At 40.1% G+C, this 16747-nt stretch overlaps 1 protein-coding gene across 5 annotated transcripts in view; it reads right to left on the bottom strand.

Annotated features, from left to right (window-relative positions):
* ULK2 (unc-51 like autophagy activating kinase 2) overlaps positions 1-16049 on the bottom strand; it is a 119785-nt gene extending 103736 nt beyond the window's left edge. For 4 of the 5 annotated variants that reach the window (XR_005064197.1, XM_037030358.1, XM_037030359.1 and 1 more), the window contains exons 1-5: positions 15442-16049; positions 14081-14173; positions 12969-13010; positions 2825-2857; positions 2491-2527 (exon numbers count right to left, since the gene is read on the bottom strand). Coding sequence is in view for 3 of the 5 variants with exons in the window: in XM_037030358.1 (XP_036886253.1) it covers positions 2491-2527; positions 2825-2857; positions 12969-13010; positions 14081-14173; positions 15442-15531 (295 nt within the window). In the remaining 2 variants the exon portion in view is untranslated. Of the gene's footprint in view, positions 1-2490; positions 2528-2824; positions 2858-12968; positions 13011-14080; positions 14174-15441 lie in introns of those variants that run through there. The other variant, XM_037030361.1, reaches the window with a different exon arrangement.
* Between the last annotated feature and the right edge of the window lie 698 nt (positions 16050-16747).

Below are 16747 nucleotides of genomic sequence, written 5' to 3'. Positions count from 1 at the left end.
GGCTTCATTACTCCATTGATGAAGTTCATACTGTTACTCCCATTTCTCTACTCTTTATAAATCTTAGCTAGCCCTCATATTGATCTCTAAAGTAACAAGCAGATGTAGTGGCATCTAAAATAGCACTTCTTATAAGTAATGATGATGATGCCCAAGCTGGTTTCTTTCTTTGGGAGCATATAGTTGAGCTCACATTTCCCACAGAATGAAGACAAGTGCTTACTTACAATCCAAAAAATAAAATCCATTATTGCCCCAATACTGCCATGAATCTAAACACATTTTAAACGCACATAAATATTTTATATTCCACAACTATTATTTTTTAAGATTTTATTTATTTATTTTTCAAGAGAGGGGAAGGGAGAAAGAGAGGAAGAGAAATACCCCCAACTGGGGTCCTGGTCTAAAACCAAGGCATGTGCCCTGACTGGGAATTAAACTGGTGACCCTTGGTTCACAGGTCAGTGTTCAATCCACTAAGCCATACCAGCCAGAGCTTCACAACTGTTTTTAATTTTGTTATTCATTTTTCATGTTTTATTACATCCTTTTTAAGGTCCCTTTGATTATTTTATCTTTTTCATGGCAAAATTGCCTACAGCCAGTTATCTGGTGAAAACGTTTGTGGCAAAAAGGCTTGCAGCACAGTTGTCTACAGCAAAATGATTATGGTGGAAGTACCTAGAACTAGAGCAAACAGGGTCAAGGGAGAGGTTAAAGAACTTGATCAAAATCACGTAGCAATTAAGTAATGTAAACCGTGGAACTGTTGCAAACCAGCTGGCCTGACTCCAGTATTCAAGTAAGCTCTTCACTCTTCCGTCTCCTATTCTAAGAGTATTGCTCTGGAATATCAAATACAGAGTTCAACATCATGGACACAGCTGCTGCTAAAACAAACTTCAATCTGTCACACCACTACTACCTTTATGAGTGAATAAAGTTTTTTTAATGAAGGAAACTGATATTCTAATGAGGACTCTGAACTGATGAGGTGCCCCTCATTCTGCTCCCTGCAGGAAGTGTTTTGACTTACACCCTAAGAATGTCCAGGACTCAAGATTGAGGCTGAGAGAGAGGGGAAGCAAGGATTTCACTAGCCTCAACTCCTTTCCACCAGTAGTGAGTAACAGTTCCTGTTTCACTGCTTTCTACTAGTAAATTAAGTTTTGAAAAACATGGTTTTACAAAATTGACTTATTAAAAAAAGATTCTGCATTAGGAAAAACACAAAAACACGTGAAATAAACAACCAAATTCAGGGTGACAGTTATCACTAAAGGGGAAGGCAGGAATGGAACTACAGAAAGACTTACAGAGAACTTCAACTGTATTTATAATTTCTCTTCTTTACTGGGGAGTGGGTAATATCAGTGTTCTTTATATAATTCTCTACATGGCTTTTGAATTCATCAATATTTTACGATTTAAAGATTTTTTAAGATCTCAGTTTTTAAAAATCCTCATCCAAAAATATGTTTATTGATTTTAGAGAAAGAGGAAGAGGGAGAGAAAGAGAGAGGGAGAAACATCTATCATTTGCTTCTTGTACATGCCGATGGGGGATTGAACCCACAACCTAGGTTTGTGTCCTGACCCAGAATCGAACATGCAAACTTTTGGTGTACAGAAGGATGCTTCAACTAACAATGCCACTCAGCCTGGGCTAAGTCTCATTTTTAATTGCACTCCCTGATCACTCAGCGAAACTGAGTATTTTTACTATGTTGTTTCTTTTTTGAAAACTGTCCATACTTTTTTGTGTCTGTATCTGTTGATGTCTTAAGGTTTTTATCATCAATTACCATGATCTATTTACAGGTTGAGTTTGAACCTTCTACTATGTTTCTGCATATTTCCCTTGCATCTTTAAGGGATACAAGTAGAGGCTTATTTCATTTAACATCACTAAAAAATACTTCTGAGAGACACAATTTGACCTGAATGCTTATCCTGTATCCTACATGTACACATTTTGGAGTCAGAATTTCAAGAGTTATCTAATACTAAAACCTTATCTCTGTGCCAGGAAATAATTTCAATATTATCTTTAATCCCTTATAACATTTTTAAATTTATATAAAACGTTCACATTAATCAACACATTCTTGTACACACTCTTCCATTACAATTTTCCTTTTATTTTGAAAGAAATGAAAAGGGCTAAAAGTTCACTGATGGCAACCCAGGAGAGTCCTCTGAAGAACAAAAATCTATTTGATATTTTCTCTCTTGGGAAGAGGAGTCACCTCTCAAACACTGTCAAAGAGAGACACACACAAAGTACTTACACACAAGTATAGTTTGAGAACAAAATCACAACAAACTAAAATTAGTCAGCAAAGTGAACATAATTAAACAAGTACACAAATATTTACTGAATGTTTCTGTATGAGTGATAAAGTGCAAAAAAGAGAGATTGTATATATCAGAATTAAACAGATTATAGTACTAGCTTTATTAAATACTGACACACAAAAATATTACCTTGCAAATAATCTGCCAGGTCTCCACCATTGCAATACTGATATATATATATAAAAAAAAAAGTAATTAAAATAAGGACACCAGTTTAAGGTTAATTCAATCCATTATCAGTTAATTTTATTAAAAATTCATTTATATATAATGTAAATCTAGTCTGAAAAACATAAGAATTACAGAATCAAAAATTTTAATATTTTCCTTATTAAATAGAATCTCAATCACTGAATCAATTTATTAATTCAAATTTTCAAATCTGAAAATTTTCTCTTCTTAAAGGGCATATTAATCAAAAGGAATTTGAAATAAATTAAACAGGAGCTTGTATACCACCTACCTCCATCACCAGGAAGACAGAGTTGGGTAATTCCTAAAAATATACAATATTAAACATCATTTAGATTAGAAAAAAATTAAGCACAAATTTAATAAATAACTTTAACAAAAATACTATTTTTCCCAGTACTGAACAAGTAAAAGGAAATTACAAAATCCATTAGCAAGTGAATTTTAAATCCCCAACGCAATGACTTAAGCATCTCAGCTTCCAAGCCAAATCACGTTTTGATGACACTGAGGTAGTCATCAAGAAGTTCTGTTCTGTTCGCGGGAAGAACTCAAGAAAGCCTCATCTTTTGGTTATGGTCAACCTATCAATGGTAAAAAAAAAAAAAACAGGGAGGACCCTCTCATCTTCAGAGAGCACTCCTGCTTTAGAAATTCATGATCGGGGGCAATGGTTTGATATCCTCGCCAGCAACCCGCCAGGCACACTCTGCTTTCTGGAACACATGATCCAGAACCCTTTTTTATTTTTCTAGTTTTTACGTTTATTTGGAAGCAATCACATTATCTGAGAATTTTTCGCAATTTCCTTGAAAATATTTTATCACATCTTGGTAACAGACTGATTTTAAGGAACTGATTTGAGGAATTTTACCCAGTCTCTCAAATTCACATAGCTCCAGTTCTGTTGCCTGGTCAAACAATTCAAGGACACATTAGCTGATTCAATAACAATTTTTATAATGCTAATTAAATTTTAAATTGGGCTTCCCTACAGCTAAACTGGAGCCATTGTTCAAATGTGATTCAAGAGATAGCCCCTTCAAGTAACACTTGGCTTCACCAAGATCCTAAATTCAAGAGTAAGGAGTTCTACAGAAAACCAGAGGAGGACCAGGGCAGAAAGAGGGCAGGTCTAGGGCAGCGTTCCTCAGAGTGAGGTTCACAGCCAGTGCCAGCCAGTGAACTATCTGGTACTGGCTCACAATGAAATAACTACAGAAATTAGGAGTAAGAATTTTTAAAGGTTTTAAAGTAAATTAAACAAAATAATTAAATGTCTGCTGAGTTTAATAATAAAAACGTTAAACATCTGTTTGTAGCACCTTCATTTCACTTTCATATTAATTGATTTTTATTGGATTTTATACAAGTATCAGTTCACGCAGATTATAAATAAAAATAGGTGTCACAGTAGCTGGGTTAGAGCACTTCTGTGGTACAGGGAGTAAACAAGGGCTGCCACTGAGTGGTGTCCCATGTCCACCAAGGGATGGGGCCACAAGTCAGGACCTGGGTAAAATCACGTCCTTCAAGAGACTCAGTGATGTAAGATAGCTTATTTCACTCATTTATCAAGAGGACTGGGTAAAAAATTGAAACGTATCATGCCCAATTCTTTGACTCCGGCCCCCCACAGGCAGGTTAGGAAGAATAGCAACGCCTCCAGCTCTGTGCTGGGGACATGGAGCCAGGCCGCAAGCCTAGCACAGGCCTGGCTTCGGAGCAGCCACAGCCCTCGACAAGTCAGAAAGGAGGCAGAGAACAGTCTGAGTTCAGCAGGCTAGAAGAATAAGTCTGTTAGAAAGAAATACTTATTTCCTTTTTTCATAAATAAAAGCAAAAGTATATTTTTGTTTCTGTTAAGTCATCTCCATTGCAAACTAGTCTTAATCACAAAACCTGATCAAATCCAGACCAAACCAAAAATACCAAGAAATACCAACTATCATCCCTAAAAATACCAAGAAATCATTAAACATAACTTTCAACAGAATTTCTTTCATCTTCTCATGTATAAAGAACAAAATATTATCTAAAATAGATATTATTTAATCAGATAATAATACCTTATCCTAACTACTGAAGAGATAAGAAAGCTAGGAATTCCTAAGGGGAGGCTAAACAGCCATGAAGAATGTCTGTTCACTCAGCATGAAGAAATCAAACTTCTATTTTAGTACTCACAATTTGGGGGTTATACATAACCACTTAGTTTCTGTTGGGAACAAGAAAAATGGTCTCAGCCCCAAGGAGCCTGAAACCCTAGCAGACACCCTGTAAGTTGACTGCCATCTGTTTAGTTTCAAAATTTCCCTTTCAGTTGAGTCAGACCCCACCCTTTTCCTGAGTGTGGGCTCTGTAAGCCAATAATCTGCTTCTGTGCAAACGCTTGCTTGATGGCCTATGTATTAGGACTTAGCTGTAAGCGCTAGGCGCGAATCCCAGACGAGCCCCCTGCGGGCACCGTGTCTCCGGACACTTTGAGGGATCGCCCCTGCGCAGGTTAAACTTGGCCAATAAAGTAACATCTTTGAATCCCTGAAAGTCTCTGACATTTGTTCTCACGGTTGGTGGATGAAACAGTTTCCCCCACTCATTCTATAAGTAATAAATAAGATACAAAAAAGTATTCATTTTTTTTAAATGAAACACTTGTGTCACCTATAAACAGACTGAAGCTCAAATGGTACTGGGCACCAAAGAGACCTTCTCTCCCACTCCCTGACCTTGGAGAACAGAAAGGGCTGGAGGGTGAGTCCTATCACCAATGGCCAATGAATTAATCAGTTGTGCCTATGTGATAAAGCCTCCATAATTACCCCAAAGGACAGGCTTCTGAGAGTTTCCAGGTTAGTGAACACATGGAGGTTCTATGAGAATCCCACACCCAGAGAGCAGATCATGTCTCAGTCATGTTTACTCTCATCTGTGGCACACGGCGGGGGGACTTGCAAGGAAAGTCGTCCCCACATACAAGAAACTATTTTCAGCATTGAGGATATAGCAGCAAGTCAACAGAATTAAATGCCCTCTCCTCTTTAAGCGTACATTCTAAGAAGAAAGGTTTAGAAAACAGACAACAATCAAAACAAATCAGTATACAGAGTATGATAGAGGATGATAAGATGCTTTCAAGGAAAAAAGTATGGAAGGAGGATAAATAGTGTGGGCAACGGGGCTACAATTGTATTTGGGGCGGCTAAAGAAAGCTTATTGAAAACAGTGTTTGAGAGGACTTCCGCCAAGATGGAGGCATAGGTGGAAACACTCTGCCTTCTCCCACAACCAAGTTTGAATACAACAAAGGTTTGGAGAACAAAGACACAGCCAAAGAACAGAAAATTGCATTATACGGAAGTCCGACAACAACAAACCAGTAAACCTGGACAGTAAGAGGGGCAGGGCCAGCAGCGGAGCAGGGTCCGGCAGGAAAGAGACCTAGGTGCGCAGGCAGCCCAGACACAATCAGGGTGTGGGGCAGACTGACCTCGGTCGCACATTCGTGCACAGTGAGACGGACTGCGCAGGCCCCAGCGGGCGAACCCAGTGGTGGAGGGCTGACGGTGCTGGCACACTCATGTGCAGTGGGACGAAACGTGCGGGCCCCAGTAACAGTGACAGCTGCAGCACCTGTGGCAGTGGCGGCGGAGGCGAGAGGCAGCAGACGGGACTGCCACTGCTCCTCTTTGGCCCTGCCACCACATACAGCGTCACAACCCAATGACTGAGTGGCCCTGCTCTGGTGAACACCTAAGACTCCGATCCTGATACGTAACAGGCACGCACAGTTCAAAAGATGGCTCAAGAAGAACTCAAAGCCCCAGAGCCCATATCTCTAAGCGACCAAGAGACTGCCAGCCTCTCACATGCACAGTTCAAGGCACTGTTTATCAGGATGCTCACAACTGGTTGATTATAGTCACAAATTAGAGGAACATATGAAGGCTAAACTAATTGAAATGAAGGGAAATGCACAGGAAGCCAATAGTGATGGAAAGGAAACTGGGACTCAGATCAAGGGAGTGGACCAGAGGGAAGAAAGAAACAACCAAACAGAAAAGAAGGAAGAAACAAGAATTCAAAAAAATGAGGAGAGGCTTAGGAACCTCCAGGACATCTTTAAACGTTCCAACATCCGGATTATAGGGGTACCAGAAGGGGGAAAGAAACAGCCACGAGTGGAAAACTTATTTGAACAAATAATAAAGGAGAACTTCCCCAGTCTGGCAAAGGAAATAGACTTCCAGGAAATCCAGGAAGCTCAGAGAGTCCCAAAGAAGTTGGACCCAAGAAGGAACACACCAAGGCACATCATAATTACATTAGCCAAGATTCAAATGAAGGAGAGAATCCTAGAAGCAGCGAGAGAAAAGGGGACAGTCACCTACAAAGGAGTTCCCATCAGACTGTCAGCGGACTTCTCAAAAGAGACCTTACAGGCAAGAGGGGGCTGGAAGGAAGTATTCCAAGTCATGAAATCCAAAGACCTACAGCCAAGATTGCTTTATCCAGCAAAGCTTTCATTGTAATTGGAATGGAAGGACAGATAAAGTGCTTCTCAGATAAGGTCAAGTTCAAGGAGTTCATCATCACCAAGCCCTTATTATATGAAATGCTAAGGGGGCTTATATAAGAAAAAGAAGATGAAAAATATGAACAGTGAAAGGACAGCAAACTCACAGTTATCAACAACCACACCTAAAACAAAAGCAAACCAAGAGGACACAGCTAGATCAGGAGTGGAACCATAGAAATGAAGAATACCTGGAGGGTTAGCAACAGGGGAGTGGGAGGAGGAGAAGGGGGGAGAAGGTACAGAAAATAGCATAGACAGTAGGTAGAAAATAGATAGGGGGGAGGGCAAGAATAGTAGAGGAAATATAAAATCTAAAGAACTTGAGACACGTGGTTATAAACTAAGGGAGGGAGAATGGTGGGGGAGGGAGTATGCGGGTGGAGGGGAATGAAGGGGGGAATAGACAACTGTAATGATATAATCAATAAAATATATACTAAAAAAGAAGAAAAGTGTTTGAGTAAAAACCTAAAAAAGCTTGGGAATATAGCTGTGTACACTACAGAGATTGAAACATATCTGCATAGAGTCTACCTGCAGGAGGAAGAGCCTAGGTAAAAGGGAAAAAAGAGCAACAGACCAGAGTGTGGAGCACCTCGGGAAGGACAGGAGACCCACGTGATGAAGCAGAAGCAGTAAGGTGCAGAGGAGATGGAGTTGGAGACAGTAGGATTTGGCTTCCATTCATAGAAGTGGGGAGCCACTGTGGAGGTCTGGCCCACAGATCCTGACCTGCATTACCAGTGATACTTTACTTGCCACGTGCGGGAATATTCTTCAAGGTATGGAAACAAAATATCACCAAACAGCATTCTAAAAATATTCTAATAATTTTAATTTCTGCAAGTGATACATGAAAATTTCTGCAAGTGATACACCTCCTCCCCAATACCACTGTGAAGAATGACTACACTTTTTAATTTTGCCAGTTTGGAGGGTAAGAAGTGGCATCTCACTGTTACTTTAATTTATACTTCTCTATTTGTTCATAAAGAATATCTCATTTTAGCCATTTTTAAGCCTATGATAACCAACAATTTATATCCTTTGTTTACTTTCTCTTTGAGTTACCTTTTCCTTACCAACTTGTGAGAGGATTTATATGTTTTAGATATTAGCCTGTTGTGTTTGCAATACACAATATTTTCTCAAACTATTATTTGTCAACTGTGTTTTTATTACATATGTATATGCAATGTAATAGGTATAATTTACATGTGCTAAAACAGACCAATTAAAGTGTATGAGTTGTAACAAATACATACAATCATGTAACTACCCATTGAATCAAAATATGACATTCCCATCACCCAAGAAAGTTCCCTCTGCCCCTTTGCCCTTAATCTCAGCTTCCAAGAGGAAGTCTGTCTTCTGTCCTGGTTCCTGTCACCCTGGCTGAGTTGCCTCTTACTAAAGCTCACAAAAATAGAATCAAACAGTAGCTATATGTAGCTGACTTCTTTTTTCCAACATAATGTTTGGGATTCCTACATCATAGCATGTATTGAGTCTGCTTCTTTTTATAGCTATCAATTTGTTCATGGTATTATTTGCCATAAAACATTTTTTTTAATTTTTACATGTCTCTACCTTTACAGCTTCTGAATTTCTTCTCCTGATTTAAACTACCTTTCTATCTCTTGAACTATACATAGTAATATAAATATTATTATAAAATTGTTATTATGTATTTTATACATTTAAGCCTTTAATTCATTTGGAAATTATTTTACAAAATAATGAGAATGGGGATCCAACTTTATTTTTTCTCAGATGTCTCAGTGTTGCAGCATTACCTATTATTTGAAGTCATCTTTTTCCCACTATGCTAAAAACTACCAAGACACGGATATTTATCCAGATAATTGACAGTCATGTAGGTAAGTATTCCTAACTGACAATACTTATCTCATGCCCATACTCTCAAAGATATGTAGAAGAGATGAAATTACTCTTCTGCTTTTAAAATTCATCCATGGCCTCGACTGAAGATCACACATGTGAACCTCTGTGAACCTCTCTGGCACTATCTAAGACTATTCACTCCCTCACTCCTGCATGGCCCTCTCACTGGCCTTCTTCCAGTTACCCATACTCCAATCTTTCCTGTCTGCTTTTCACAGAAGGCTTCAACTGCTTGGGAAGCTTAGCTTACTTGCTCTTCTCCCACCTACCCAAGCCTAACCTTCTCCCCATCTTCCCTCAAGCTGTTTAAACATTCTTTCTTCAGGGAAATTTCCCTAGCGGTGCAGAGTGGGCTGCCCGACTCCCTGAACCCCCATATGTTCCCTCCATATCTCTCCTATAGTTCTCCCTTGCAGCACTGAGCACATTCAGAATGAGTAACTACTTGCTTCATGTTATCTTCCCCAATCTACTACTGCAAGTTCCACCAGGGCGGGAATCATCTCTCTTGTGTTGAACACCATACCCCTCTACACCTCATTAACTGACCCAAGAAGTACTAATCATGAAGAAATCAGAAAGGAAAACAAGCACAGCAGAAGCATCACAGAATAGCAACAGGGAAGTCACAGAAGAAACATGAAAAGTCACATAAAGAATAAAGATAGTCAGTGCACTACTGAGTTACAAAATAAAAAAAAAACCTAAGGCATATTTCTCCTAAGAGATTGTCAAAAAAAGAAAAAGAAAAACACAGGTGATTATTGGTCAAAATAAACTGGTACAACCTCTTGGAAGGCAACATGGTAATATCTTTGACTAAGTAATCCCATATCCAAGAATTTATTCTATAGGAACATCCGAACAAACAAGCAAAGATGTATGTACACAGCTTCCCTGCAGCACTATTTCTAATAGAAAAATAAAAGAAATAATGCAAACAGCCACAATCTGGTTTCAAGTAAATAAATTATCATTTAGCCCCACAGTATTATACTGATATAAGAAGATATCCTGTAAGGAGAAGATAATCCAAGATACTACATTAACTTTAATAAAACAAGTTGCAGTTCTCACCCTGGCTGGTATGGCTCAGTGGATTGAGTGCCCACCTGTGAACTAAAAGGTTACTGATTCCATTCCCAGTCAGGGCACATGCCTGGGTTGCAGGCCAGGTCCCCTATTTGGGGGCAAGTGAGAAGCAACCACACACTGATGTTTCTCTCCCTCTGTTTCTCCCTCCCTTCTATTCTCTAAAAATAAACAAATAAAATCTTGGGGGGAAAAAAAAACAAGTTGCAGCTCTGTAAAAATACTTAATAATTTTCTCACAAGGAAAAGCTTAAAACCTAAATTACTATAGATTCATATTTGTATTTAGAGAACTCTAAAAGAAATATAACCAACAGTGGTTATGGTTATCTCTGGGAATTGACATTTCTAATTTACTCATTTTGACAATGTTTAATTAATTATGGCAATATATTACTTTTGTAACTAGGGTATAAACTGCAACCTAATTTTTATAAAGAATGTCAAAAGTTCTCAGTTTCTAAAAGTATGTGCATAAAATTCAGAAGGATCTTCAAAGCTGACGACCAGTAAAAATGCTGTTCAAGTTGATAAAATTACTGTACTACTCTCTAAAACATATTGTACCCCTTCATAAACAGAATCAAGGAAACAAACTTGAAATATTAGATTAAGACTGTTTACTCCATAGCCAAATGCTTAAGACTGTACTCCTTTGACAGATATTTCTTAAGTCGATTTTTATAAATTACAACAGTTCCAGTACTATACAACACACAAAATAGTGAACATTTTAATGCAGTCAACTTGAAATTCCTGACTGTGTTATAATTCAGGTTTTTGAGTACATATCTCATTCTACAGCCAAAGAGGATAACACTTACAAATACTTTTCATTCTGATGTCAAAATCTAAGTTCTCAGAAAGCAAAACTTACTCTCCAAGTAAAATTTCTGTGCATCTCAAAAGATGGGAAATTAAGTTAATATTATTTAACAATTTTTATACTAGGCACTGACATGTACCACTTGGTGCCTTCTAACAACAGAAACCACAAGCCACACAAAGAGCTCTGAGGAGAACTGACATTTCAACTAGGGATCGGAAGATCAATTTAGTTTTGACTTTAAACTTTTTCCCACTTTGTTTCTATGCTGCTTTGAATTTCTGAAATGAAGGAACAAGTTATACCAATTTAAACAGGTAATAAAATACACCCCACAGCACTCACATAGTCTGTGTATGGAGTGTAAATTGCAATTTTTTTAGAACAATCACACTCTATAATCAAAGAACTTTAACACCGTGCATGCTATTTTCCATGGTAATTCCAATTCTAGAAACTGAAATTCAAATATGACTTTTTCAAAAAGAAAAAGTCAAATATGTTCAGAAGGTATACCCAGTATGGGTTCACAGCTAAGTTTATTCTCATTATTAATTAATTATTGTATTATTTTCCATACAAACAATTGTAAACCTACTTTGCCCCACCCTGTATTATCCTCATTGCACTTTTCTATTATGGGAAAAACTTAAACATCTTACATACATGGGTTTAGTTAAATATTGTATGAAGTGATATGACTACATGAACAATGATTATCTAAAGAAAAAAGTCCACTTTTTCTTACCCCACTAAAAGTAAGCACCCCACAAGAAAGCAAGGACTGTTTTACTCACTGCTTTATTCCTATCAGTTCAGGGCAATGCCTGGCACATAGTACACACTCAAAACCTTTACAAAATGAATGACTTTGAGTAACTAAAGTACATACAGAAAAGATTTTATCTAGAAATATAGTGAAGTAGCAGAATCACGTAACACGTCCATTTATCTTAGTGGAATTCAACTATCCAGACTGAGCAAACAAAAAAATGAAATAATGTCAATCATGCAGCCTAGCCGGCTTTGCAGTGAGAGTGAAGGGAAAAGCTTTACTGGCTGCTCCCTCAGGTCTCATATCCCTGTGGCTCTCATGGGTGAACACAACACTAGCCAAGTGTGATTCGAGTATTTAAAGAAGGATTTTAAAAACACAATAAGCCCTCTAACTATAAACTATTTGCTCTGGTGCTCCATCTCAGAAACAGTAAGTTACTCTAAAGACAGGCTTTTTAAAAGGATTTCCAAGGGTAACTCTGACATACAGAAATGTTGCCTTAAAAGATAACTTCAGAAACCAGCTTTTTCACCTCCACATTAAATGTGAATCTACATTATGCCATATGGATAGTCACAGATACATCTTGGATATGAATATGCAGATTTCTTTTTCTTTTAAATCCTCACCTCCAGGATGTTTCTAATTGAATTTAGGGGGGGAGGGGAAGGGGTGGGGGAGAGACATCAATCAGATTTCATTCCCTCCCATAGACCCCTGACCAGGAATCAAACCTGAAAACTAGATAAGTGCCCTGAGTGGGGATGAAACCTGCAACCTTCTGGTGTAGCTCCCATTAACTGAGCTACCTGGCAGGGGCTTTATATTTACTTTATTTCCCAGTATCTCTACAATTAGCAAATGTTGCTTTTGCAATAAGAAAAAAAGCTCTAATTTTTTATTAGTCCACAGTAGTCTTTCTACATCAATCACAGAAGTGCTAGATCTGGTATCAGTATTCCTCCAGTTGACCTTTAAAGCAACACCACTCCTATAGTATATTATCACTTATTAAAAAGTTTTTAAAAAGCAGCAATTGTTTATTTTATCCTATTGTCCTATTTAGGCTATTTTAAACAATTTCTTAATATATAACTCAAGCTATATGTATTTTCAACAATAAGACAATTTTCTACTTCTATTAAGATTCCCTTAAATTTCTATGAAATAGAAAAAAATGTAAGTTCTTTATTAACAGAGATGAAAGTAGTTTTTAAAAATCCAAAGTAAGATACCTGAACATCATAGAGAGCTACGATATTTTCATGTTGAAGTTCCTGTTAAGAAAATAAAGAATTCAAAATATTTGTATTTATTCTAATAATGCAAATATATGCAAATAAAAACTAATTTAAGTATATTCACACATATATTATACAGTTCTGTTACTAGAATAGAAAATTCAATATACTAAATAAGAAATGAGCATGATCAAGTAAATGTGCATTTACTTGGGGACTAAGTATCTTTTCAAGACTATCCTTTTTTAAACTGTTAACAAGGTACTTACCAAAACACTCTCATCTACAAAATAAATGTTAAAGTATGACTACAGACTTTCTGCTAGTCTTAAGTTTAATATACAATTTCTAACAGCAATAGAGGCATAAAATTCCGAAGTCCTTCTTAAAACACATTATTTGCCTGAAAGAAAATGAAGTATAATTCTTTGCTCAAAGCGCCATCCACAGAATAAGAAGGGTCGATGAACACTGGTGTTAGATGTGGGTTCCACGTTCACATTAGTTTAGAATACACTGGGTTAATACACTTAAACCTGGTTCTTCATTGTATAATTTTCAGACTTTCTTTAATGAGTCAAGTGCTTTGACACTCAAACAAAATTTATTTGACCACAGGACTCTTTTTTTCCTCAAAATATCTCACTTGGATAACAATGCTTGTGAGTAATCTAAAAAGACCACTTCCAAGGAAAATAACTGTCTTCAATTTACATGGAAAATAAGATCCCAAGTGCACCCAGTTCTCCATACACTTAACTGTGCTATGAAAGGGATCAACACGAGAGGTAAATAATGTATAGGAGGAGCCTGCCTCCTCCCAAACAATAACACAATAAATAGGGGAAAGAGGAAAAGAAGTTATGAAAAACTAAAATGAGTATTCACAGAATTCTTCTAAGCATCTGATAAGAGCCCCAAACACTTATTTTTAAAAATAGCTTCCCAGTCAATATTCAAAATGTTTTAGAAAACTGAGCGTGCAAAAATAAGAGCAAGAGGGGAATACTCTCAAACTTGGTTCCAACTACCAAAATTACAAAGTATGTCATCATGTGTTCATTTAGTTTAAAATAAATTTTAATCCAGTATGAAATACCACATACCTTTAAGATTTTAATTTCCTTCCCAAGCAGTATTTGTGATTTTGACAAGTTCTTTTTATTTATACTTTTAACAGCTACCTCCCAATCAGTTTTCTGAAAAGGAAAAATAATGTTACTCCTGGAAATTACTTCACAGAAATAATTCAACAGGAAAAAAATCTATAAGCTTAAAGATGTTTTAACAAAGTCATCTACAGCACTGGGGGGCGGGCATGAAAAGACCCTTAATCTCCAACCACTAGAAAACAACTTCATTCATTACAGTTGTAACAGCTAATGTCCAACAAGACAGTCACTAAAAACTACGCCATATACTAACTAGCATTACAAGAAAAATGAACAGATTACAACTACTGAAGTTATGGAGAAATTCAGGTAACAAAATGGAAAGCAGTACAGTTAACTTGAAAGCAGTATTTGATAGCTTGGCAGGATTAAGCCGCGTTTTAACAATCTTTTCTTGAGTTTTAAGTTATTTTCATAACAAATGAAAAGCAATATTTATTACTTTATCAAAGAAGCAATAAAGCCAGCCCCTTGGCAACAATCAGAACTACCCAACCCTCTATGATTATCTTCACTCCCGACGTAACTTTCCAAATTCTTTAGATTCTAAAACCTATGACCCTATTGTCGAAAATAGCAAAAACTTAAAAAAAAAAAAAAGCTGAACCTGCTTTCATGTTGATTTGGGTTAGAAAATGGAGTGCCCAACCATCTTTTCCACTCGGGCCCAGCCTATGTAGCCCCAGGAAGTGAAGACAGCCCGGGGCCAGCAGGGGTGCAGGGGAACCAATGCCTGAAAACGGGAGTTTGAGAAAGCCTCGGGCTAACGGAAAAGCAGCCGGTTTCGCGCTGGGTCTGCAATAACCGACCTCAAACCTGCCGAGTCCTGGCCGCCCAAGGAGGGGGTTCAAATACAAGGTCCGCCCACCACGGAGCTCCAAGCTATGCGGGGAACCTTGCAGTCCTCTAGGATTCGGGTACTTTTAGGTGAAAGCTTCCCCTGGAAGCCTAAGTGGTGAGTCCCTCAGAGCGCTCGTATCCAGACTCCCCGACAAGGAATGGAAATCAGAGCTCTGGCAGCCCGTCGGTAGGTGGAGCGCTGTCTAGCGGCTTCGGCCCCGAAACGACCTCGCCGGACCAAAACAAACCACAAGACACTGACAGCGCGCACAATGTCAGCACTGTCACTGGCAGGCCTCCGGCGGCGAGCCAAATCAGGGGCATCGACGCCCGCGACTTCGCCAAATTTCAGGACTACCCAGCCCAGCTGCGGCAGCGCGGGCTAGATAAAGGACCGGCTGCGGAGGCCTCGTGCGGCCGCGGACCCAGGCCTCGCCCTGGCCCGCGGGGCTCACCTGGCGGTGCCGCCCCCGGAAAACTACCGCGAAGGCCCCATGTCCCACGAGGTCCCTCTTGCTGTACTCGAAGTCGCCCACCACTTCCATAGCGACACCCCGAGGGCTCACAGCGGGTCAAGCCGGCAGTGCAGCGGGGTGGCCCGGATTAGCTCCACAGGCCCGCCGACCGGGAGCGCGCCCGAGGGCCGCCGGACACTGGCGCACTCTCATGCCGAGGGGCGGGGGCGAAAACGGGGAGAAGCTGCCACACGAGGCCGGGGTGAGCAAGGCCTGGGCCGGCCCCGGCCGCTCCTCATGGCCGGCCCGCCGCCGGCCGCGGGCTCCCTGGCGAACGGCCTCGGCGCTACTCGACCAACATTCGCTGAGCCGAATAGGCCGGGGGTGCCGCAGCCGTCACTGTGCACCACCAAAGCCGCACGCGCAAGCGGAAGAGGTACGGGATCCGGCCCTCCCCATCCCCAGCTTGCGGCCTATTCGACCCTCTCGGCCCAGGGAGCGATTCCTTCAGCGGCCGCCGCCCTAGGACCGACACAACCGCGTCCCCCTGGCGCTCCCTGGCCTCACGGCGGCGCCCAACGCACGCGTGCGCTGATAGCTCCCGCACCGACTGCCGCTACGTCAGCAAGGTCTGTGGAACAGCGCAGCCGCAGCGACACGCTCCCTCCGCCAGGAAAAGGAGTGCGCGCACCCTTTAGGCCGCGGTGCCAGTCGCTCTGGTGGTCCCCAGGCAGTCGCTGAGTCGGGCAATGGGGGTACTCGACATTTGGCCACTGTTTACCCGCTGCAGCCTCCGCGAGGGCGTGGGAAGAGATTGGAGCCTGCCAGGCCTGGGCTAGACCAGCTGGGAAGCAGGTTGTGGAAGCGAGTGTTGAACTCCGGCTGTCAGAGGGACCAGAGAAGAGCTTGTGCAGTGTAGAGCCCAGAGATCCGGTGAGGGCAAAGGAGCATCTCCTGGATGGGGTTGGTTACTGCGCCCTCCAGAACTGTTACGACAAGAGTCTCAAGTTCTGGGTCATTGTTAATATTTTTTCTACTTTATTTCTTTTTAGAGAGAGGGCAAGGGAAGGACAAATGGAGGGAGAGAAACATCAGTTGGTTGCCTCTCGTATGCACCCAACTAGTGACCTGACCCACAGCTCAGGCATGTGCCCCCTGACCGGGAATGGAACCCACAAGGTTTTGGTTTGTAGGCGGGTGCTCAAGCCACTGAGCACATCATCTCAGGCTAAATGCAATTCTTGCTAAATGTTAAATGTAGAATAGCATTTTGGAGACCAGCTCTAAAAGGGGTAAGATTGATAGG

Source organism: Sturnira hondurensis, unplaced genomic scaffold, assembly GCF_014824575.4.
Source record: "Sturnira hondurensis isolate 20B ecotype Veracruz unplaced genomic scaffold, ASM1482457v3 Scaffold0020670, whole genome shotgun sequence".
Classification (NCBI taxonomy): Eukaryota; Metazoa; Chordata; class Mammalia; order Chiroptera; family Phyllostomidae; genus Sturnira; species Sturnira hondurensis.
Note: the sequence above shows the minus strand (reverse complement) of the source record. Positions and strands in the feature narration are given on the sequence as shown.